The following is a 22,624-nucleotide window of genomic DNA, read 5'->3' as shown; positions in this document are numbered from 1 at the left end:
AACTTTTGTAGGATAAGCCACCATAAACAAAGTGAAAAGATAAGCCAAGACTGGCACTAATATAAATGATAAAGGATCCATATCCAGGATATTATTCTCTATCTGGTTATTTATCTCATTTATTTGAGACATTTTTAGATACACTGGACCAAGAAATTTGAACAGACAAGATATAAAAGACGAAACCAGGATGACCAACAGCAGTATGAAAATAGACTCAATTTTATTAATAATCATGGACATATGTGTTCAAATTGCTGACTTTGGTTTGAGATTTTCTGAGAGAAAATTCAAGAGCTTGTTTATGGTTTAGATTTATGCAAGAAATTTATATACATCAAGTTAAGTAATATATGCTATAATTTTACTTTATAATTCTTTATGAAGCACTTTTTACAATGTGTTTTTGAGAGTATGTAAGCTTTTTGTGTTTATTAGGAAGCTTCACTGTGCCTTTCTCCCCAGAACAGAATTTTATTTTTAACATCCCTAAGCTCTATAAGATATTTTCCGTTCATCCAGAATTCAAATACTGCATGTATATGCTCCAAGAAAAATGCATTTGAAACGCATCCTCTCTCTCTTCCTCTAATCTCTTTCTCTCTCTCCAACTTTGGCTGTCACAGCCCCTCACCATGTCCCTTTCATCCAGGCTTCTGCCTTCTGAGGGGCCTCATCCTGCCCCCCATCTATATCCCTTCTTTTTTTTTTTTTTAATTTTATTGAGGTCATATTGGCTTATAACATTGTGTAATTTCAGATGTACATTATTATATTTCAGTTTCTGTATAGACTGCATTGTGCTCACCACCAATAGTCTAGTTTTTATCTGTCACCATACATATGTGCCCCTTTACCCCATCCACCCTCCCCCCACCCCCTTCCCCTCTGGCAACCACTAACCTGTTCTCCTTATCTATGTGTTTATCTTCCACATATGAGTGAAATCATACAGTATTTATCTTTCTCTGTCTGACTTCTATCCCTCCTTAAGAAGAATATTCTTAGCTCTCTGGGGATGGTAAAGTTCATAACTAAGTTTCAAACCTACCGGACTCATTCCTAAATCTGTGTGAGTTTTACAACTACTCTATTATTCTGTCAGTATATTTGGAAAATTCTATTATGAAAAGCTTTTCATTCTCTGGAGGAGCTGAAACAAGCGATGATCTTCTGCTGATGTCCATCTCTGAATGCAAAGTGGCCTGAGATTGGATTAAAATGAATGTAATCCACAGGTGTGGACTTACGGTTTTCTTTCCCTCCAACCACAGGTATTTTGCTGAAAGGGACTCGGCGGCAGCTCAGCAGGTCCTCTCTGACTCTCTTCATCCCAAGTGCAGGTAATTGTTGGAAATAAAAGATGCATTAGGCTTTATGGATTAGGTAGAATTAACTTCGTCTCCTAGTGGATATACTGATGTGATTCTCAGGAGAGTCAGCCCAGCTGAGGTGAGACTGAAAGCTCTTTCACATGCGCCATTTTGACAAATGCTGAACAGGGAAGTTAAAACTTCCAGTTCTTATTTCGGGATTTAGGATGTGAAGTGGCACCATTCAAGTGACATATGTATTTAAAGGCACTAATAACATCACTGGGGTCCTGGAAGATTAAGGATGTGGGCCTGGAAGAAAGAGGAAGCAGAGTCTGGGAGAAAGAGTTCAGAGACAAGGGAGCATGATGGGGGAATAGAGGGGAGAATGGAAGTCATGATGTCAGGGGCCAACTGAGAAAGTCTGGAATTGCTGAGGTGGGTTTTTTGATTTGCTTTTTGTAAAATTTTAGATTCTGAATTATTTGCACTTTCATTTACCTTTCTAATTTTTTTTTCTTTAACTGATTACATGAAGGGATATCACTAAAGAGGAAATAAGGTATTCTTTTCTTTGCTTTTGTGTTTTGTTACTTTTATTTTATTTTAGAATAAGTGTGAGTAAAAATTTTTAAAGAAATATAAATTCATGAAAAAATTTCAAAAAGCAACATTTCCCAACTTTTTATATGATATAGTTTTATTATATTTGGGCTGTGTTTTAGTGAAGGAAAAATCAGATTAGACCAACCTGATAGAAAATGTCAGAGTCTTTCTACAGCCTTAACTATGCTGGTTGGAGACACATTTTGAACACTTCACCTAAAGGCTGATCCCTCATCACGTGTGCTGTGACCCCACCTACTCGCCAGAGAGGGACATTTTATTTGGGAAATTTGTTGCACAGAGCAAATTTGCTCTTCTATTAGTATATTTCTAATTTTATTATTATAAATAGTAGTTATTATTTATATATACTTCACTCTTATTATAAGGAGTTCTACTATTTGCAGTCGTGGTTTTGTCTCACTTTTTTCTCCTCAGCATAGCAAGTTCCTTGTTAGCACTCATGTTTGCTAAATAAGTCCAAAATTTCATACACTGTTGTTGAAATTCAGAAACAGGTTGACTTTGGGGCCCCTCTCCCACCTTGCTATTTTACTTATTCTAGCTGCTATTGGCTAAGGTTCATTAAATCATACTGTATGTCCCAAATTTGTATTTGTAATCTTTTATAAGATTAAATTTTCATTTTCTTTACCTTTTATTTACTTTTTGGAAAACATTAAGACCATTTAGCTCTTTCTTGACATATTACATGGTTAAAATCAATTTTAATTTTTTTAATTTATTTTATTTATTAACTACATTTTCTGAATTGCATATTTCTGTAACATAATCCCTCTAAAATTGGCTGAGTCGTCTGTGTGCACTGACAAGTGGCATTTCCTGGAGGAGCACCAGCCAGAGGACAGGAATCCTCCATGGTCCTCGGGAAGTGACAATAAGCTTCAAATATTTTTTGATTGACCATTGGAGGGAGGTTAATTTTGTCTATGAGCCGTTCTCCAAAAAAGGCTTTATAGTTTTATCTCCTGTGTCAGCTATCAGAGAGGAGGTATTTCAGGGTTTGTGTGATTGTTCTTATTTAAGGAGAGCCTAGCATTTGTGTGTGTGTGTGTGTGTTTGTGTGTGTAGACATGTAGATAAAACTACCAGGCTTTGTCCCTCAAGCTACAATAAAATTGACTAGATGAAGTTCAAGTACGCATCACTTCAAATTCATGGTAAATGTCTCTGAATACAAATCAAAATGTTTTGAAAATGCTACTGTCCTTCATCATTGTCTGAAAGAAGTGTATGTTGACTGATTGCCATATCAACGTAGTTTCTGTCAGGCCCTGAATATTTCAGGGGTTCAACACGGAGAAGCCAATATATAGTAAAGAAAGTTCTTTCCTGTCTATTCTTCAGCAAGCATATGTGATTGCTCTTGTGAACATCCATCCATTGAGTCCTGAAGTAACTTGAGGGATAAAAGTAGATTGAAGTTTAAGAGGAAAATTTTGACTATTAAGTTTTTGTTTGTTTTTTTGTTGTGTGTGTGTGTGTTTCCTGAAGGGAGGGATTCCTTCTCTTTGGGCCAGGATATCCTATAAGTAATCACATGAGTGGAGGTCTTTTGGCCTTTTCTTATATTTCCAATGCAGATAGAGATTTCACTTAACAAATACAGAGACACTATATATTTATGATTTGTTGAAGAGAAAATAGGTGCTTATGGGGCTGGCCCCGTGGCCGAGTGGTTAAGTTCACGTGCTCCGCTGCAGGCGGCCCAGTGTTTCGTTGGTTCGAATCCTGGGCGCGGACTTGGCACTGCTCCTCAAACCACGCTGAGGCAGCGTCCCACATGCCACAACTAGAAGGACCCACAATGAAGAATATACAGCTATATACTGGGGGGCTTTGGGGAGAAAAAGGAAAAATAAAATCTTTAAAAAAAAAACAAATAGGTGCTTATAAATTCATTTACATAAACTTTCCTAAATTTCATGCCTAACTCATTTTAGTTTGGTTATAAGTCTTTTTAGATAAAAATCTCCTGATGCCTCTTTGGCTGGTTGGTTGGTTAGTTGGCAGTTACACTTTAAAAAGAGGTGACTGGGCCGGCCTGGTGGTGTAGTGGTCAAGTTCACACACTCTGCTTTGGCGGAGTTCATGGGTTCAGATCCCAGGTGTGGATCTACACACTGGTCATCAAGCCATGCTGTGGCAGTGTCCCACATACAAAATAGAGGAAGGTTGGCACAGGTGTTAACTCACCAAACAATCTTCCTCAAGCAAAAAGGGGAGGATTGGCAATAGATGTTAACTCAGGGCCAATCTTCTTCACCAAAAACAAACAAATGAAAGAGGTGGCATATTTTAACATGAACTAAAGTAAAGGCAGTTACTTTGAATTATAATGAGTCATGTACTGAGTAGAAAGTACATATATTTCTCATCATGTTTTTGTGGTCTTGCGCTGTGTGTATTACATGTATCTTTTAATGTAGTGTTTGCAGTGTATTATGAGAACTCTCTCTTCTCCTACTTAGATGAAAACTAAATGTTCATAACAACTCTAGTTTTAAAATTTTATTTAGTTTAAATGCTAATCACATTTTTTAGTGTAAAACAACGAATGAAAGTTACATTAGCCACAAAGAAGTGTGGAGCGTGGCTCCTGCCTATAAGACATTGGCAGCATGGAGGGGGTGAGAATGGGGGGGATAAACAAGTGCACAAAGTAATGAAAGGCAAGGCAGTATTTTCCAAGTGCTTCTGTGACAGAATGCTCTCTTCAAACAGTCTTATTCAGAAGCTCAAATTCTGAAGTGGATTAAAATGGAACTGCTATGTGTTAGCTGTCTTAGCTTAGCTGGAGGAAATGCCATAGCACTTGTTGGAATTTTTAAAACCTAGATATCCTCCTTCCCTTTCTTCTTTCCTCCTCTCCCTCCTTCCTTCCTTTCTTTCTGTCTTTCACTAACTGAATCTATAAACGTTTACTTGGCATCTACTGTGTGCCAGACATTGCAAATAGGGCTGAGTAGGATAAATACCCTGAGATAAACCAAATGAGGTGCAATGGGAAATCATGAGAGCGGGAGGTAGCATCTAGTTAGAGGAGAGAGAGAGGCCAGGCGAGGTTTCATGGAGGAAGTGTTGTGTTTGATAATTACTGATAGTGTGAAAGAGTATTTTAATATTGGCCTTTAGGGCTGTCTCCCACTACTGTACTAAAGTGAATACAGGATAAGTAGCATGGCTTTAAATAATTCCATTCCTGAGCTCCATATAAATTGTATTGTGGCTTTTTAATAGATGACATGGAAGTTGATTAGTTTTGATAACCAAGTTACAGATCTCTGCATCTAGTTGACTGTTTTAACATAAACATTAAGGGAACAAGTACCAATTAGAAATTAAATCATATTTATTTATTTGTTCATTCATCCATTCAGCAAATTCAGCAAAGCAGACTGGGAGAAGAAAAGGATGGATAAAGCAATTGGGTGAGTTGGGGATTTCGTATATGAAGGGTGTCAGTCTGAACCAGAACCAGAGCAAAAATGTCCTAAGGGCACTGTGAAAGATGACAAGGATGAGGACCCACTTGTCCTGATGGAAATATACAATCCAGTTGAATTTTTAAAAGGACCTGCTTATATGTTTTTGGCTTTATTTATATGATTACATGATACTACATTGCCTGTGACCAACTGACAAGGTTTAGAAAATGAACTATATAGAAATGATTTTCAGAAATTATCATTTAGAAGTATATTTGGTAATTTTCTTTTAAGAATTTCTATCAAGTATCAGATAAAAACTTACTTTAGAAGTTTTTTTTTATAATTCCCCATTTCATCCAAAAATATTTCTGAAAAGAGAACTTTTTTTTAATGTGTTGGATTTATATTACCAGAGAGGACTTAAGAACTCAGTTCCATTTCATTTTTGACAGATATGTAGAAAAAGGACTAGAAAATGTACCTTGAGTGTTAAGATACTTATTTAAGTGCTTCCTAATTTTAAGAGTATTATATAATTTGTCATAGAACATTTAGAAAATATAGGAAAGTAGGGGCCGGCCCCATGGCTGAGTGGTTAAGTGCGCTCTGCTTCAGCGGCCCAGGGTTTCACTGGTTTGGATCCTGGGCACAGACATGGCACCGCTCATTAGGCCATGCTGAGATGGCATCCCACATGCCAAAACTAGAAGGAACCACAACTGAAATAGACAGCTATGTACTGGGGGCATTTGGGGAGAAAAAACAGACAAAAAAAAAAATGATTGGCAACGGTTGTTAGCTCAGGTACCAATCTTTAAAAAAAAAAAAAGAAAATATAGGAAAGTAAATAGAAAAAAAAAATCACCCCAATCTTACTACTCTAACACACAAATATTAGTATTTTGTAGCATTTCATTTTAGCCTGTTTTCTGTGCACGTTTGTGTGTATATAATAAAACTTGGCCTATTCTCTACATGTTTTATATCCTGCTTAAATAATCTCTAGAAATATAGTTTTTATTGGCTATAGTATGTTACATGAGATTACCATCATTTATTTCACCAATCATTTTTTTAGAGTATTTTAATAGTTTCCATGCCATTGCCATCATAAATAATGCTGCAGTGAATATCCTTGCATATAAAGCTTTGTCACTTTCTGATTTTTTTCTCTCATATATTTGGGAATGGAATTACCAAGTCAAAGCATATGAACTCTCAATTCTCTTGGTACATATTACTCAAATTTTCTGGTAAATTACAAAATTCAGGGTTTTGATCGAGAGGGAAGGGTAACCTGCCATTCTAATAATTTAATAGTAATTTAATAATCAGATTATCATATTTTTAAATGCTTCTTTCCCATATGTGACACACAGTTGGTTTTGTGGTTTATGCTTTACAGGTACTCATTTGCAATCGTGGGCATCAATATAACTGATCTGGCATATAATCTACTGGTGAGTGGAGCTCTAAAAACTCATTTCTACAACATCGCCCCAGAAGCTCCAACATTGTCTCACTTCCAACAAACATTCTGTAAGTGTCCTGTTGCTTAATTATCAATGTAGGTTTCTATAGAACACTCAACCAGGATCAAAGCTGAGAGATCCCTGTGATTTGCCTGCTCTGGGGCCTTTGAACTTCTTCCTTCAGTTTAGATTGTTTGTTGGTTTTCTCATTAAAAAACCCACACTTATATTTTCAGGCATGGTGGATTTTTCCTCTTTCCCAGCCCTTGCATAATAGCCAATGAATCACTTCTGGTCTGATTTAAAGACATTATGGGTGTCTCTCTCTCCCTTTGACCCAGCATGGCATAGCACTTAATGCAGGCTCTCAAGACAGCCTGAGATCTCACTAAGCCTCAGTTATCTCATCTATAAAAGGAATCCTTTCCTTATAGAGGTGCTATGAAGATAGAATGAAATGATAGATCAAAAGTTGTTATAAGCCGGCCCCGTAGTTAGTGCTCAGTGAATATTAGAAAGAAAAGGTGTTGGTTTAGTGGGTGATACTGATGGTGGTAGATTTGTCATTGGTATTACTTTTACTACTAACACTACCATTGCTACCCTCTAAGAGTAGGTGCTAGTAGAGGGAAGTATTGGTGGCTTTGAACCAGAGCCTTACGTTGTGCTTGACTGAGGGGTATCCTTCGGGGCTGCAGCTGTGCTGAGGTTTCAGAAGATAAAGACTGAGACTGTATGGTAGAGCCCTGCGATGCTAGTCTCCATTCCTGGAGGCAGAATCCTAAAATCCAGCTGTATGTCATTATGATCCTGTGGGCCTGACGCAACCTGGTTTGGAGGAAACGGAAAGCTAGTCCACCAAGTTGTCCAGCAACCTAGGCAAATTAAAGGAGAAACGTCACTTAAACCATGCCTGCCACCCTGAGGGCCTTGGACCTAGGCTTTCTTAGCAAGAAAATCTCAGTTTTTCTTCTCCTTCTCTTTCAGATTTTTTTTGCTGATAATTTGCTAAACAGTTCTGCCACTCTTTCTAAGTATGGTTGAGACATAGTTGTTTCACCTCAAATCCACCACAGGGCAGTACTGTTCTCCAGTTCATTTTTAAAATGTGATAACATCACGAGTTAATAGCAATTTATTTTATCTAAGTTCCTAAATTAATAGTGATTATATTATCTAGGGTCTTGTCTTCTTTTGTATCTGATTAATCAGGACTTCTGGTTAAAGAGAGCATGCGTTATGCTCCCTTCTGAAACTTCATTAAAGTTAATATAAAGGAATTTTTCAAAGAAAACATAAATCCACAAGGACAGGAAAAATCAGAAACAAGGCAAGAAAAACCTTATTTTGAAAGCAGAGAAACAGATTAGGTAGTAACTGATTTAGTAGTCCTGAGAGAGCAAATCCCAAACAGGTAGTGTGGAAAGTTAAGAAGCAACTTAATTTATTCCATAGGACTCCCCAGAAGGTTCAAGAATTGGCAGCATTAGGTATCTCTGGAAATGGGGGTGAAGGTAGGACCAAAAACAGCGAGGTTGCTTGAAAGTATGATGAGAAGCTCTTAGAGACCCAAACCTCCTCCCTTTCCCCTTCCCCAGCAGAAGCTGGTGGATTATTCTCCAGGGAGAGACAAATAAAGGATCTCTAGTCTGATGAGAATCAGGTACAGTTAACAGCAAACCATACCGAAAGTGTTGTGAAAGCTGAGACGCCCAGACTCCTTCTCCCACCCAGTTCCTGTAACTTTGGCAGCCAGTCAAGAGATTGACAGGGCCTTCTCTTCTCTGGGGAATCTGAGCAGCCCAAGAGAAAAGAGCTCAAGATGTTGACCTCTGGAGCTCCCCAGTGAAACAGCCCAGCCATATCACTCTATAGTCATGCTCCCAGTAAACAAGCCCTGTCTAAATGCTCAGAGCTTTCAATCAGCTCTTAGTCCAACTGGCTGTTCAGTTCAACTGTGAAAATATTCAGAGACAACCAAGGATTATCAGATGTCTGAGTGTGATGGTTAAACACATGTCCTCAAATTTTTTGACACTCCTCCCACTGAGAGGTAAGGTTTATTTGTCCCTCTCACTGCTTGAATCCGGGCTGGCTGGTTAGTTGACCAATAGAGTATAGCAGAATTGACACTACGTGACTTCCAAGGCTAGATCAGAAAAGGCATTTGCCTGGTTCTCTGGGACTGAGCTGCCTTTGGAAGCATGAGCCACATGTAAGGGATCTGATGTCTCCGTGTTGTGAGGAAGTCCAGGACACATGCAGCAGCCATATGTAGGTGACCTGACTGACAGCTTTAGATGAGGACCCAACAGCTAGTATCTACCATCAAACATGTGAGTGAAGATGCCTCCAAATGATTCCTGCCAGCAGCTGTCAAGTCACCCCAAACTTCAGGTCTTCCCAGTTGAGACCCCAGACATTGTGAACCATCCACCCAATGCCCTTTCTGAATTCCTAACCCACTGAATTCATGAGTATATTAAAATAGTTGTTTTAAGCCACTGGATTTTAGAATAACTTCTTAAGCAGCACTAGATAACAAGAACAGTAAGAAAAGCCTAAAGCATGAAAGCCTCAAGCAAGAGTCTAAAACAAGCAGAAATAAAGCCACTAGAAGAGGAAATAGAAACTATGCAGGGAGAAGAAAACTTTAAAAATATGTGTCATTAATATCTCCAAAGACAAAAGAAATTGCAACTATGAAACGAGAGCAAGGTGCCATCGAAAGAGCATTCAGAGAACAGAAGAGTGCTCTTAGAAATTAAAAATCAGATAACAGAAAAGAAATCTCTAAGACAGATTAGAAGATAAAGCTGAAAACTCTCCCAGAAAGTAGAACAAAAAGTATAGATGAAAAATAGAAAATAAAGGTTGAGAAATTAAAGGACCAATCTAGAAAGTCATCTTATATCTGAATAATAGGAGTACCAGAAAAAGAACAGTGAAACTAAGGGGAGAGAATCAAAGAAATAAATCAAGAAAAATATTCAGAACTGAAGAATGAGTTTTCATATTTAAACTAGTAAGCACCAGCATAATAGATTAAAATAGATTCACACCAAGGTCTACATCATCGTGAAATTTTATGACACAGGAAAGAGATGATTCTAAAAACCTCCAAAGCTTTCACATAAAGATTTGGGAGTTAAGATGACATTGAACTTCTCAGCAGCAAAATTGTATTCTAGAAGACAGTAGAATAATGCCTTCAAAAATTTAAGAGAATGTTTTTTAAAATCTAAGGGAATATGATTTCCAATTTAGAATTCTCTACTCAGTCTAATTTACCTGTTAAATGTGGGAATAGAATGAAGACTTACATGCAAGGTCTTAAATATTTAACCTCCTTGTACCTTTATCAGGAAGGTTCCTAAAGGATGCATTTCCACAAGATAAGAGAGTAATTCTAAAAGGAATAAATGGAGTCCAGAAAGCAGGAAATCTATTACAGGAGAGAAGAGAAGAGAATCTTCAGGATGAAGGTGAAGGGAAAGCCCAGGATGATATCTATGCAATAGGCCAAGAGAAATAAACCCAGATTTTAGCAGGTCAGAGTGCTCTGGGAGAGACTGTTTGAAGAATGTGACATTGATGGAATATCTACCATGTTGAACACATTGGCATACTTAGAGAATAGTTTAGAGTTAAATTAAATAAGTAGAAACTAAGCAAATAAAAAGAGGGCAGTTAATAAAAGTAGATAAAGAAAATTTTTAGAAAATATGTGATAATGTGATTGGAATGAGTGAAAGGGAGCCAAATCTTCATCTTCTATTGAGGGAAGTGAAAAAAAGCAAGCAATGGAAAGTCTGTTAGTTAGAGCTATGCAGGTCAATAATCAAAAGCTTCAGCTGAAAGAGTTGAAATGTTGCTTCAGGGAAGCAGGAATTAGGGCAGGGGTTGCTGCTGGGTTTTTGTTTGCTTTTTGTAACAAGCCTTGTTAAACTCTTTGTCTCTAAATTATGTGTGTGTATAAATTAGGTAAAAATAAAAAGCAAATTTTAAAATATATACACCTTATGACTTATTAATGGAAAATGAAAGTCCCTTCAATATGTGATTACTGCTCCTACTTTGACAACTAGATGATTATATTTACTCTTTTAACAACTCTGACCATTTCTGACAAATATTATTGAAGTTTTACTACAGATTACGTTCTGTGCTGAGGAAGGCAGACATCTAAACAAATAATGAGAATGTGGCGGGAAGAATTGAGGAATTGTGATTGAGGAATAAAGATATTGTTTTTAAAAATGGAAAAGGCCTATGACTGGCATAGCTCACTTGGTCTGAGAGTTGGGGAAAACTTCCCAAGCAAATGCCCTTTTCCACGAGACCTAAAGGGTGAATAGAGGGCAATAGAGCAGCCATGGGTGAGTGGTCTAGACAGAGGGAGGGAGTGGCGTGGGCAAAGGCACAAGACGCAGAGCATGGTGAATTCAAGGAACAGAGCAGAGGGTCTGAGAAGAGGGGTGACTAGAGATGACAGTAGGAAAAGCAGGGGTGGGGATGGGGGTGCATATCTTGAAGAGCTTCGTCAGCCATTTGCAAGAACATAAGCATGTAGATAAATAAAACCCCTTGCTCTGTCTCCTGCCCCTTGTACTTACCCTATTTCTATGTATATACCATGCTCCTTAGGGAAGCCAGGGAAGCAGTTTTGAGGGAAAATAGAATGAGTTTAGTTTTAAGCATGCTAGGAGTGAGTTCTTTTAAAGAAACCCACAAGGAGATGAATAGTGGGCATTCTAATGTAAAATTCTGGTGGTCTGAAGAATTGCAAGGGCAGATTTGGGATTCTTCAGCATGAGGAGAATGCAGGGCCACACAGTGGGGGAGCTCTTGCAAGAGAGAATCAAAGTTAGAATCATAGGAATTGACGTTTAAGGACAGGAATGTTTGTTTTGTCCCCTGCTGTATACTCAGCACAGAGCCTGGTACAGAGAAGGTGCTCAGTAACTATTTGTTGGATGGATGGATGATGGATGGGAGGCTAAAATATTGGATGATGTCCTTTGCCAGAGAAAAGGAGTCTAGTTTCTCTGGAAAAATTTAGCCTTGGCCTGAATTGATATGCTTCCAAGAGAACCCTAGCTCTGGTGAGAAAGCATGCAATAGGATTATTTCTTTCTCAAGGCTCTCACCAGGTTTTAGACACAGCAGCAATCCCACTATGGATTGGGGTGTAGGCAGAGGGTCGCAGCCCTCTCTAGAGGAAGCAAACTGTGCTCTGAATTCCTTGTTCCTCCATCGGACATGATCAGTTCCTCGCTTCTCCTCTGTAATATTCTTGCAATTACCTGTGTCCTTGCATATGTCTCTACTATCTACTAACTGAATGCAATGAAGCAAAACCAAGACACATTCAAGCAACAGCAAATATGCTGCAGGCTTGGACTGGAAAGCCAAATTAGTATTCAAAGCAGGTATTTCATCTAGGTGAAAGAATATAATAGCCGCATCATTCTGACTTCACAGTACTATTCAGTGAACACTGCACTGCTACAAAAATTGCATTCAATTTAAAGCTCCACTCAACATACAGCTCCATTGAAATGAAGTAAGGTTAGGTGTAGTGAGCAGAAGGAAAGCACAATGGCCAGAAGAGGAGAAAGAATTATCTTTACTTTGACCTTCAAAAGAAGGAACTATTCAGTAGGAAGAGCCTGAGGAAGAGACTACACTGGAAAAGACTGCTAGTACGGTGGGAAGTCAGCTGATTTCAGGTCCTGGCTTCCAGCTTCAAGCTGTAATTGTGCAACTGTAAACCATTCAAGTATCTTTTCTAAGCCCACTGTTCTCAACTGTAAAATGAAGATATATCTGCATTACCTGCTCCACAAAGCTGTTATAAGAATTAAATAAGAGATTGTAAGCAATAGCCTGGCCACTGTTTCCTTCCTCTACTTTCCATGCCGTTTTATTGGCTTCCTTAGCTAAGAAATCATCATCTGAAATCATCTACCTGGGTCCCTGTCACTGAGAGACCAAGAATTGAGGAGCATAGGAACTCTACCTTCTTTTGTATCTGTTGCATATTGTTAATTGGTAGGTGGGCCAATTGACCAATTGACCAAATGGATTTTTGAACACTCTGTAATGTTACATAAATGAGTGGAGTTTTATAATTATAATATGCACCCTGGAAGCCAAGCAACTATTTCTGCATTTTGATTAAAATCACGTTATGCAGTCTCTATTTTCCTGATGGGATAAAGAAAGAGAGTCTCAAGTCTTTACAGCTTGACTGCTATAGCCTTAAGAGGAAGGATCCTGAGAATGGTTGAGAAGATGAACCACCCCCACCTCTACTCTTATCCTAGCCTGTCTTTTAAACCTTTCAAAATGTTTTTCTATAATTGCATGTAAGGTAGAAAAATGGGGAAACCAAATGGATCTGCATTCTCCTAAAATTCTGCTATACTCGATCACCTTTGGAGTGAGTTGCCAATATACCTGCATGTTGTAGAAGAGTGAATATTTTTATCTACATTGTGGAAAAATGAATTCTTCATTAAAAGATTGTTTTTTTTACAGTTCCTATTTATTACTGTCAATAGGAGTAAAGACTTTGTCGTTCATGACATACTAATGAGATGCTTTTCATTCATCATGGATTATTTTAATTCATAGAATAGGAAACTTGACTCTAGATATGAACAGCTCAGTTGTGTTTATTTAAGCTCAGAGGCCAAGTCAGGAAAATTATGTGTGTATTTTATACAGCAAGGGAAGAAGAAATTATAAATGATCATAGATTTCATTTAGAACCATAAAAATTACAATATTTAGAAAGAAGCCAAGGGAACTTAAAAAGAGAGCATCTCCTAGAGACCATCGTCTAGACTAAAGGCCATCACAAACTTAGTGATGTAAGGTTCCCCTTACTGACTGCGATATCTGGTTGAATCTGGAAGGGTCTGTGTTTTTAGAGAGTTCCCCATACCATTCTTTGGGTACCTTAGGAGTTTGCCCAGTCACTAGATGGATAGATGGTTGAATTCTTTGGGTTGAATAAGATACTGAGAGTAGAGGAAACAAGTTTCTGTTAGCGTTTCACTGAAATGACCAGGATGATAAACAGCTCCAAGTTATGGCATGCAAGAAATGGTGAAGAGAAATAGGGATGCTTAACTTGGAAAAGAGAGACACCCAGTGCATGAAGGGCACTTCAAATATTTGAGTTGGAGAAGGATTGAATTTGTTCCGAGAAATACAGGGCAACATACTTTGGCCCCGTGTGATGAAGAACCTTTTAAGAATCAGGTTCTTCATCTTGGAACAGGCTAATGTCAGTGTTGTTTACCAGAAGAGTTCAAGGCTGGATGCCACCTTGGGGAATCCAAGTACAGAATAGAGCAGAGACAGATGGGATGGCTCCTGGGGTCGCTGATGCTCTGGTCTGGGGCTTCTCTGAGGTCGTCAGGTTCCATGACAGCAGTAGTGAGCCCTGGCTTGTGTAGCCCAGAAGCTATTCGGGTGAGGGTTGGTGTGTGTCCCCGTCAGAGTTGTTAAAAGCAGTCACATCAGTTACTGTGTGTGGAGGGTCCAAAGACAGTCTAGTCCTAAAAGAAATGGAACCATCAACCACCCCCAAAAAAGTAAAATAAATTCTCTCTTTCCTTACTACCCTTCCTCTTGTAGTTGTAGAGAGACCAAATACTTAAAGATGTACAAGCATACTTAACAATGTAATGAGATGAGTAATTGGAGGTGAGTTTGTGGAAGTGGACCAGCCTCTGGCAGTGTGTTGGGAGTGGGAGGGAAGGTCACTTCTAATTTTGTATTGTAGCGAGAGATGAATAAAGATTTTTAAAAATCTGTTTTATGGAGCTATGCTGAAGGTTTTCCCATAAGCAGCTAGTTACCAGACAAACAAAAGCTGTTGATTTTTTTTTTTACTATTAGAATTTAGTACGTTTGTTCCAAAATTCTCTTCCTATGCCTCCTACTATCTCTGCTGCTCACTCCTTCCCCATGAAGCTGAAAGAGCTAGGATTCAAATCAGGTTTCTGGCTCCAGACTCCTTACTCCCAACTATTTTCTATTGCCTTCCAATGTTAAGACAAAGAAAAGCCAGTTTAATGTTTGGTTTTCTTTTTTTTAACTAGGATTATTTCCTTAAATACTTTTTTCTAATATATATGGGGACATTTGAGCTTGCAATTGATTTACTATACACAAATGTCTTTTATTCTCTTTTTAAAAAGCTATTCACATTTCAATTCTAAATGTGGTGGAGGGAGGGGGCACAATGGGAAAACAGAATACAATGAATAGGTTCTCATATCAAATACTTCATGTTTATTCCCCAAATTTTCCCAATCTGGATCATTTTTTTGAGACACAGAAGTATTTGAATATGAAATTATGTTTCAGAGCAAGGCAGGCTTATTAACAATTTCATGTAGTTAAATGACCAGTCTGTGTTGTTCAGAGTTGATTTACATTTTTTATTGTCTCATAATAGGTTGTCAGAATGCATTTGTTTGATTTGTCAGGGTAATTTAAAACTTTACTCAAATCGAATATCAAGGAAAAAAAGGCTGAGTGGAGTAATTTTGGAAAATCAGACCATTACGCTAATTTAATTAGGAGGGGAAGGATGAAGTAGTCACTGTCAGCCTTTCAGAGTATGTTCCAGAAGTGATTCGTATTCAAGAGATGGCAGAATTGATTTTTCTTCCTGCTTGAGAAGAGTGAGAGTAATTCTAAGACCAATTGCAAAAATCTTGCATCTTGGTAGCTTCTACTGCACCGATTTTAAAGAATAATTTTTAACAGCAATATTTGCTGTATTTTGATCTTTTCTTTGAGCTCTGTGGTTGCTGTTATTTGGTCTGACATCTCTTCCAGCATTCAGGCTGATTTTGAATGTGATTAAGGACTTTTTTTTTTCACCAGGGTTCTTATCACTGTCTTATCTCTAACAGGCTATTTGATGCACGAGTTTCATAAGTTTTGGATTGAAGAGGACCCCATGGACATAATGGAATTTAATCGTGTGCGGGAGAAATTCCGCAAGAGGATCATAAAACAGCTGCAGAACCCAGACATGGCGTTGTGCCCACACTTTGCTGCCTCGGAAGGTTTAATCAACATGTAGTCACCCACGCTGGTTTTAATGGATGCCCCGGAACACTGCCTCATTGTCGTGTTAGTTCTCTGCTTAGATCCCAGCTCACACACTGAATGCACAGTAATTGTATGCATGCCTTTTGGTACAGTATTTTCATCTCTTGGTCATAATTACCAGATCCCCCGATACCACTGTTTCTGGAGAATCTGTCATCCAGTGACTGCTCATATTGTGGCATTATGCAGTGTTGCATCTTGCCTTGACACCCAGGTATGGAGAGAGTTTTCTATTTTTTTAGATTGTTTTCCTCCCCCTCATAATTCAGCATTGAAGAATTGTATTTCTCTAGCTGTATTTTGTATGTCAGAGATTTAGCTGAGTCTTGTTCTGTGAAAGCCTTTTAATTTATTGATATGTTTCATGACTACTGCAGCTAGCTTTTCAAGCTGGGTTCATGCTTGGACCTCATTCTAATAAAGTATGACTTTAAAATAATACAGACAGACAGACACATGATAAGCCAAACCATTCCTGCAAACATAGCTGTGCTTCATGAAAATGTACCAAGGCTTACAAGAAGCAATTTTAGGTAGGTGCTGTTTTTGTTTGAAGTACCGCGGAATTATATCGTAACTTACACCCAGTTACAATTCTGTCATAGTCATCTGGCTATCAAATTATTTTATTCCCATAATTTCATTGGCTTGGATCCCTACATATGTTTGTGATGCTTGGAGCCTCAGAAAAGAAGTATGCATATTTCAAAAGCTGCAAAAGGTTTTTCACTGCCGGCCTCTTGTTGAACTCAGAGTTACACCCTGGCGCTGTTCTGATCCAAGAATCCAAGCTTAGGGAACCGAGTGCTGACTGGTTTGTTTTCTATGTCAAGAGGCAATATTAAAAAACAGTTTGCAAGAAAATGCGTTACAAGAGAGAAACCCGAGCTATGTTGTTCTGCAATATTTCTTGAAAATAATGACCTTGTCTTACATCAGTAGAAGAAGTACATTGCTTGGAAGGGGGGAAAAATCAAACCATTCCAAAACTGCTAAAAATCATTTTAAAAACCATGATTTAGTTTGGAATTATGATTGTAGTCTGTTGAATAGTACTTACCATGGCATTTCATACCCATGGTATTTTATACCTTCTGACTATCAATTTTAGTATTATTAGACATTTGTGTAATCACTTGCTTATTTAAATGAATTTTCAGTACTGCCTAACTGTCGGTTATATGAATAAATTACATGTCATTCTACTGTAATGTATAGTGGATTTCATTTTTAATAGTTTTATGCTCATACAGCTTCTGAATATGCAAATATGTGAGTGAGTAAAATGTCACAGACCTGGCGCCAAATAGAAGTCACGTGATCATTCAGAGTAACCAGGTGTAAATTAGTGTGTCATGTCTCAGGGACTTCTTTTATTTAACTAATCTTGAGGCCTGGTGGTGCTTTAATGAAAGAGTAAGATCCAGCTTTTCTTTGCACCTTCCTGTGAAGCATGGTTTGTCTACTGATAGGCAGCTGATCAAGGAAACATTAAGTTGCCTGTGGTTTCCTTGTCCATTTCTTAGAATGGGGAAGGGAAGGAGTGGGTTAATGCGTGTTGTATCCTGTGAGTAACAACAAGAATATATGTTCCCTCTGGAGTAGGTAAGAACTTGTGAACCTGGTAAAAGGCCTGTCTGGGGAGCCCTGAATTTCCACCGCAGCTGCAGCTGCTATAGATGAAGGCATTATTTCACACGCAGTACAGACTTTGTCAGCCACATGTGTGCATTGTCTCCTGTGGTCCTGTGTCACTGACATGGCTTGATAGTATGTGGCATTTACACCAGCTCATGTCTCTTCTGTTCAGGTCGATGGTTGATGGTAACAAAGCTGGGAGTTTTCCCTCCCAGCTCCTTGAGTCGTTTCTCTCTGTTGTATCTTAACGTGGCTGCACAATTTTAGCATGAACAGACTCTGCCAGCTCCTTCTACTTCAGAGTATTATTAGCTTTCTCTTTCACACCTCTTTGTGGAAGATGCCTTCTAGCCAGTAACATGAAGTGAGGTGAGAAAAAGAAGAGGAGAAGGTTTCAAAAGCATAAAAAATGTGTGATGTGTGTTTTTCCCTTGAGCATTCTTAGCTCGCTTGTACTTATTCCATTGAACAAGGGTTGACCACTTAAAATGTAAATGATGTAGCAAGCCTCTTCCAAGTTTTCCAAAACACGACTTGCTATGATAAAAACACTTCCCAGTTCGCAGTATAGAAAGAAAATTCTTCGAAGCATCATTTCTGAAAATTGTGACTTCAAAATTCTGACTTTCCTTCTCACAATTCTTGTTATTCTACTGAAAAAATATCTTTTGCCTGGTAACTCACCATCTTTTCTATTTGAAAAGAAGTTTAAATATATACCAATCCCAAAGGATAGGATGACCTTACAATATAACTTCCAAACCAGGACACATTTGAGAGAGAAAGAGGATGTTGTTAATTTCTTTAGAACAGTAGGGTAAACTGGGACAGTTTGAGGAAATGAGATGTTAGTTGACCAATAGACAGATGTATGTAGGGATTGTCCTCGCACAACTCAATTAGACAAACACAACCCAATGTCTTCACTTTCTAACCTCTGGTAGGAGAAGTACATCATAGAGACATAGACAGTTTGATATCCAGGATACTACCCAAAATCTTAAAGACCCATCAGAAGTGTGGGCTTGGTCTGTGCTGGGAGGTCAGCCGAATAATCTGGGCTCACTGCAAGTCAGCAATGGGGAATTAAAACTCAGCAATCATATTCCATGGTCACAAATTATTTTGACCCATAAACATATGGGGCCAGATCCAAACTGAATGGGAATGAGTAGGGGACCAGAGTTGGTGGTGTGTGGGAACAGAATGGGATTTGGAGAGAAGAAAAAGGGGACAGACAAAAAGGAAAGTGTCTGCTGGACCAACAGCACATCTAGAAACTTTGAGCCATAGTGACAGGTGCTCTATCAAAGCAATGCTTCCAACTCTGCAGGGAGCTTAGCAGAAGTCACTGCTCTAATCTAGAAACAAAATGACAGAGAAGCAGAAGCGAGGATAACATCAAGTCCTAGAAAATGAGCTAAACTCTGGTATGGATTCCATCTCCAGAGGAATGCTAGTGAGTTCTGATGCCAGGACCATGCCAGCCCTTTACCTGCATTATTTCACCTCCTCAACAACATACAAAGGGAGACTGTTTGCTTGCTTGTTTTTCTAGACAAACAGGCTTAGAGAATTAAAATGCATTACCAAAGGTGTCAAGAAAAAGAAAACCACAAACCACCACGAGCTATCACCTCTCACCTGTTAGAATGACTATTATCAAAAAGGCAAGCGATAACAAGTGTTGGTAAGGATATGGAGAAAAGGGAACACTTGTGCACAGTTGGTGGGAATGTAAACTGGTACAGCCACTATGGAAAACAGTATGGAAGTTCCTCAAAAAATTAAAAATAAAGCTACCATATGATCCAGCAATTTCACTTCTAGGAATATATGTGAAGGAAACACAAACACTAACTCAAAAAGATACCTCCTCCCGCTTGCTCATTGCAGCATTGTTTACAATAGCAAAGACATGGAAACACCAGTGTCCATTGATGGACGAATGGTATATACAATGGAATATTAGTCATCCTTGGAAAAAAAGGAAATCCACAGGGCCAGCCTAGTAGTGTAGTGGTTAAATTTGCATGTTCTGTTCCAGCAGCCCAGGGTTCACAGGTTCAGATCCCAGGCATGGACCTAGCACCACTCATCTAGGTCACACTATGGCAGCATCCCACATAAAGTGAAGGAAGATTGACACAGATGTTAGCTCAGCAACAATCTTCCTAAAGCATAAAAGGAGGAAGATGGGCAACAGACGTTAGCTCAGGACCAATCTTCCTCACCAAAAAAAAAGAAAAGAAGGAAATCTTGACATTTGCAACAACATGGATGGAATTTGAAGGCATTATGTTAAGTGAAATAAATCAGACAAAGAAAGTCAAATACCATATGATCTCACTTATATGTAGAATCTTAAGGAAAAAAACAAAAAAACCTCATAGATACAGAAAATAGATCAGTGGTTGCCAGAGGTGGTGGGGGGATGGTAGGCGTAGAGAAAACAGATGAAGGGGATCAAAAGGTACAAAAAAGTAAATGACATAGAGACCTTGAACCCAGGGCCTTAAGCCCAGACTTTTGACATTATGCCACCTACCTAATTGGAGTTATTCTCTACTGTCCAGGGGATTGGTGGCTTATAAAGACACGTACACATTCTAACTCCAAGTGATGATATATGTGTAAATAACATTTCTTGCTGAGGTGTCTGCAGGGAGAATTCATACCTGTAAATCACAAAGGCTGCCATAATGTCCCTTAGGACTTCCCACATTTTCGGTCAGAATTTCTTCCTCGATACACAAAAAACAATCCTGACAGGATTGTGAGCTCTTTCTCCTGATCCCATGTCCCCCAAGGGCCCTGGAAGTCTGCACACTCCTTTCTCACTCCCTTATGGGAAACTTCAGCAAGGTGGGATTGCAGAGCCTGTGCTGTGGTATGCTCAGGCCGGGAGCTATGGGGCATATCCGTGGAAAGAGAAACATGTGGGACTTTGGACGTGTGGACTCTCTGTAAATAAACCATTACTTTCTCTTCTGAGGTTCTTACACCCCATTGACCTGACCTAGCCTCCAGAATGCTGCTACTCCCAGACACGCTAACAGGTGTGATGTCGTCCATTACTGTCCCTAGGATGCTGTACAGAAACCTCATATAGATGATTAGGAAACGGATCAGGGCAAGATTACCAAAAACACAATGTTGACTCGGTACCTCTCTGTTATTTTATCTACTGTGGTCTGCTTTGGGAAAGACTTAGAAGAAAAGTGTATGGCGACTAGGAATGTGTGGCAAGGAGAAGAGAAAGCCGAGATTAAACTTGTTAAACCCCCTCTTTCCTGTAAAGTGAGTTAAGGTGGGTCCCTGTGTGATTGCCACATACCACACAAGGGTTCTCATGAATTCCACAATGTCACACGGCATGGGTTTTGGAATAGACTTTGTTAGGGAAATTTCTAAAGCAGGAATCAGCAAGAGAGAAGGTGCAAGTGCTTCCCATCGTCCCAAGGCACGCAGGGCCCATGTCCTGTGCTAGACACACTGGAGAGCTGAGTTCAGGTGGAGACCCTCCACCCGCTGCTGTCCTTCCTTCTTTTAGGGCAAGACTGAAAGCAACCTTGACAGAGGGGGGGTGATCTGATCGGACCACATTGTAGCCAGACAGCCCTGATTGGCTGCCAGCTGGTGGGGAACCCAGGGGGAGCACCAGCTGACCTGCCCCTCAGACCTTGGGGGTCTATGGATTTTTGCCCTGGGGGAGGAAATCTCTGGTCCCAAGAGAAGCTGAGCTTGGATATAACCCTTTCTGCTGGGAGAGAGAGGAGTCTTCAGGCACAGCTGGTTTGTCCCAGCAGCCCAGAGAGAGCTTGAGTTATTTTTTGACACATCTCCTCACATCGCACCCATACACTTACATTTTAGATATATTAGCTCTTCTGTACCAAGTGTGTAACAATTACAGAGGAATAGGGACATCAACAGCCTCAAGCCGTACAATACTTACGTAATCCAATTCTGGTTAAGTTTTTACTATTTCTGCAGAGTACAGCAGGACAAATCCAGCAGTCAGAAGATCCCATGTTGCAGTGTACGTGCTGCTAGCCTTCTTTAAACCGATGACTTACCCTCTCTGACTTTGCTTTTACCATCCGTCACAGGAAAATAATAACGACAACTCTTCAGAGGATTACTGTGAAAAGTAAAAGTCAAATAAGCTATCATTTAATTAAAGTGCTTGGGAAACTCCAAAGTCCTAGTCAACCACATGTTTAATTATGGTTGGTTTTTATCCATTTGGTTTTTGGCTATGAGCTTACTTTAGCAGAAAATTAAGCTACAGAATTTGTCCTTGTAGCCAGCGTCCCCTATTAATTCAATTCAGCAAATATTTATTGAGAACTTATTTTTGTGCCAGGCATTATGCCAAGTCTGGGGCTAAAATGGGAAAGAAGACAGTGTCCTTGATCTCATGGACCTTGTAGTCCACATCTAGCACCTGCTTCTTGAAGTCTGGTCTTTGGACCACTGGCATGAGCATTGTTAGAAGTGAGTCATCGCAGCCCACTCCCCAGACCTACTGAACAAGAATCCTCATTTTAACCCTCTCCCCGGATGATTCGTGCACACAGTGAAGTTTGAGAAGCACTGCTCTAGAAGGTATTGATCTCGTTACTCTCCAGTGAAAACTGACAAGGTTTAGTCTTGTGGGGACCTGGAGTTGGCCACCCCAAGATATGTCTCTTTGGCATCAGGATTATTTGAGGCTGATTGCTTTTGATAAACTGGGACAGGGAAGGAGGCTCTGAGGAATGGAACTTGCCCTTTGTTAGTACACGTTTACATTTGTAAGGTAAATCTCTATCTGTAAAAGGTGCCTCCCTCTCTGTACCAGGAAGAAGAAAGGTGATGACCTACTCTCCAAAAACTCTTAATACCAAAGTCAAGGACTTAAAATCTGCATTTTATTGTACTAGTCTGGTAACCTCTTGTAACTAACTTCCCTCCCCCTCCCAACGCTGGCATTTCTTAAGGATTAAGCATCTTTCCT

The 22,624-nt window shown here is 39.3% G+C and overlaps 1 protein-coding gene across 11 annotated transcripts in view; it reads left to right on the top strand.

Moving 5' to 3' along the window:
- ELMOD1 (ELMO domain containing 1) overlaps positions 1-17,195 on the top strand; it is a 63,736-nt gene extending 46,541 nt beyond the window's left edge. For 6 of the 11 annotated variants that reach the window (XM_070490344.1, XM_070490349.1, XM_070490350.1 and 3 more), the window contains 5 exons: positions 1,275-1,343; positions 1,852-1,875; positions 5,321-5,371; positions 6,777-6,910; positions 15,783-17,195. In XM_070490344.1, coding sequence (XP_070346445.1) covers positions 1,275-1,343; positions 1,852-1,875; positions 5,321-5,371; positions 6,777-6,910; positions 15,783-15,955 — 451 coding nt within the window. In that variant the 3' untranslated portion in view covers positions 15,956-17,195. The remainder of the gene's footprint in view (positions 1-1,274; positions 1,344-1,851; positions 1,876-5,320; positions 5,372-6,776; positions 6,911-15,782) is intronic. The other 5 variants (XM_070490348.1, XM_070490351.1, XM_070490352.1 and 2 more) reach the window with 1 other exon arrangement.
- The last annotated feature ends 5,429 nt before the right edge of the window (positions 17,196-22,624 follow it).

This window comes from Equus asinus, chromosome 20 (assembly GCF_041296235.1).
Source record: "Equus asinus isolate D_3611 breed Donkey chromosome 20, EquAss-T2T_v2, whole genome shotgun sequence".
NCBI lineage: Eukaryota > Metazoa > Chordata > Mammalia > Perissodactyla > Equidae > Equus > Equus asinus.
Note: the sequence above shows the minus strand (reverse complement) of the source record. Positions and strands in the feature narration are given on the sequence as shown.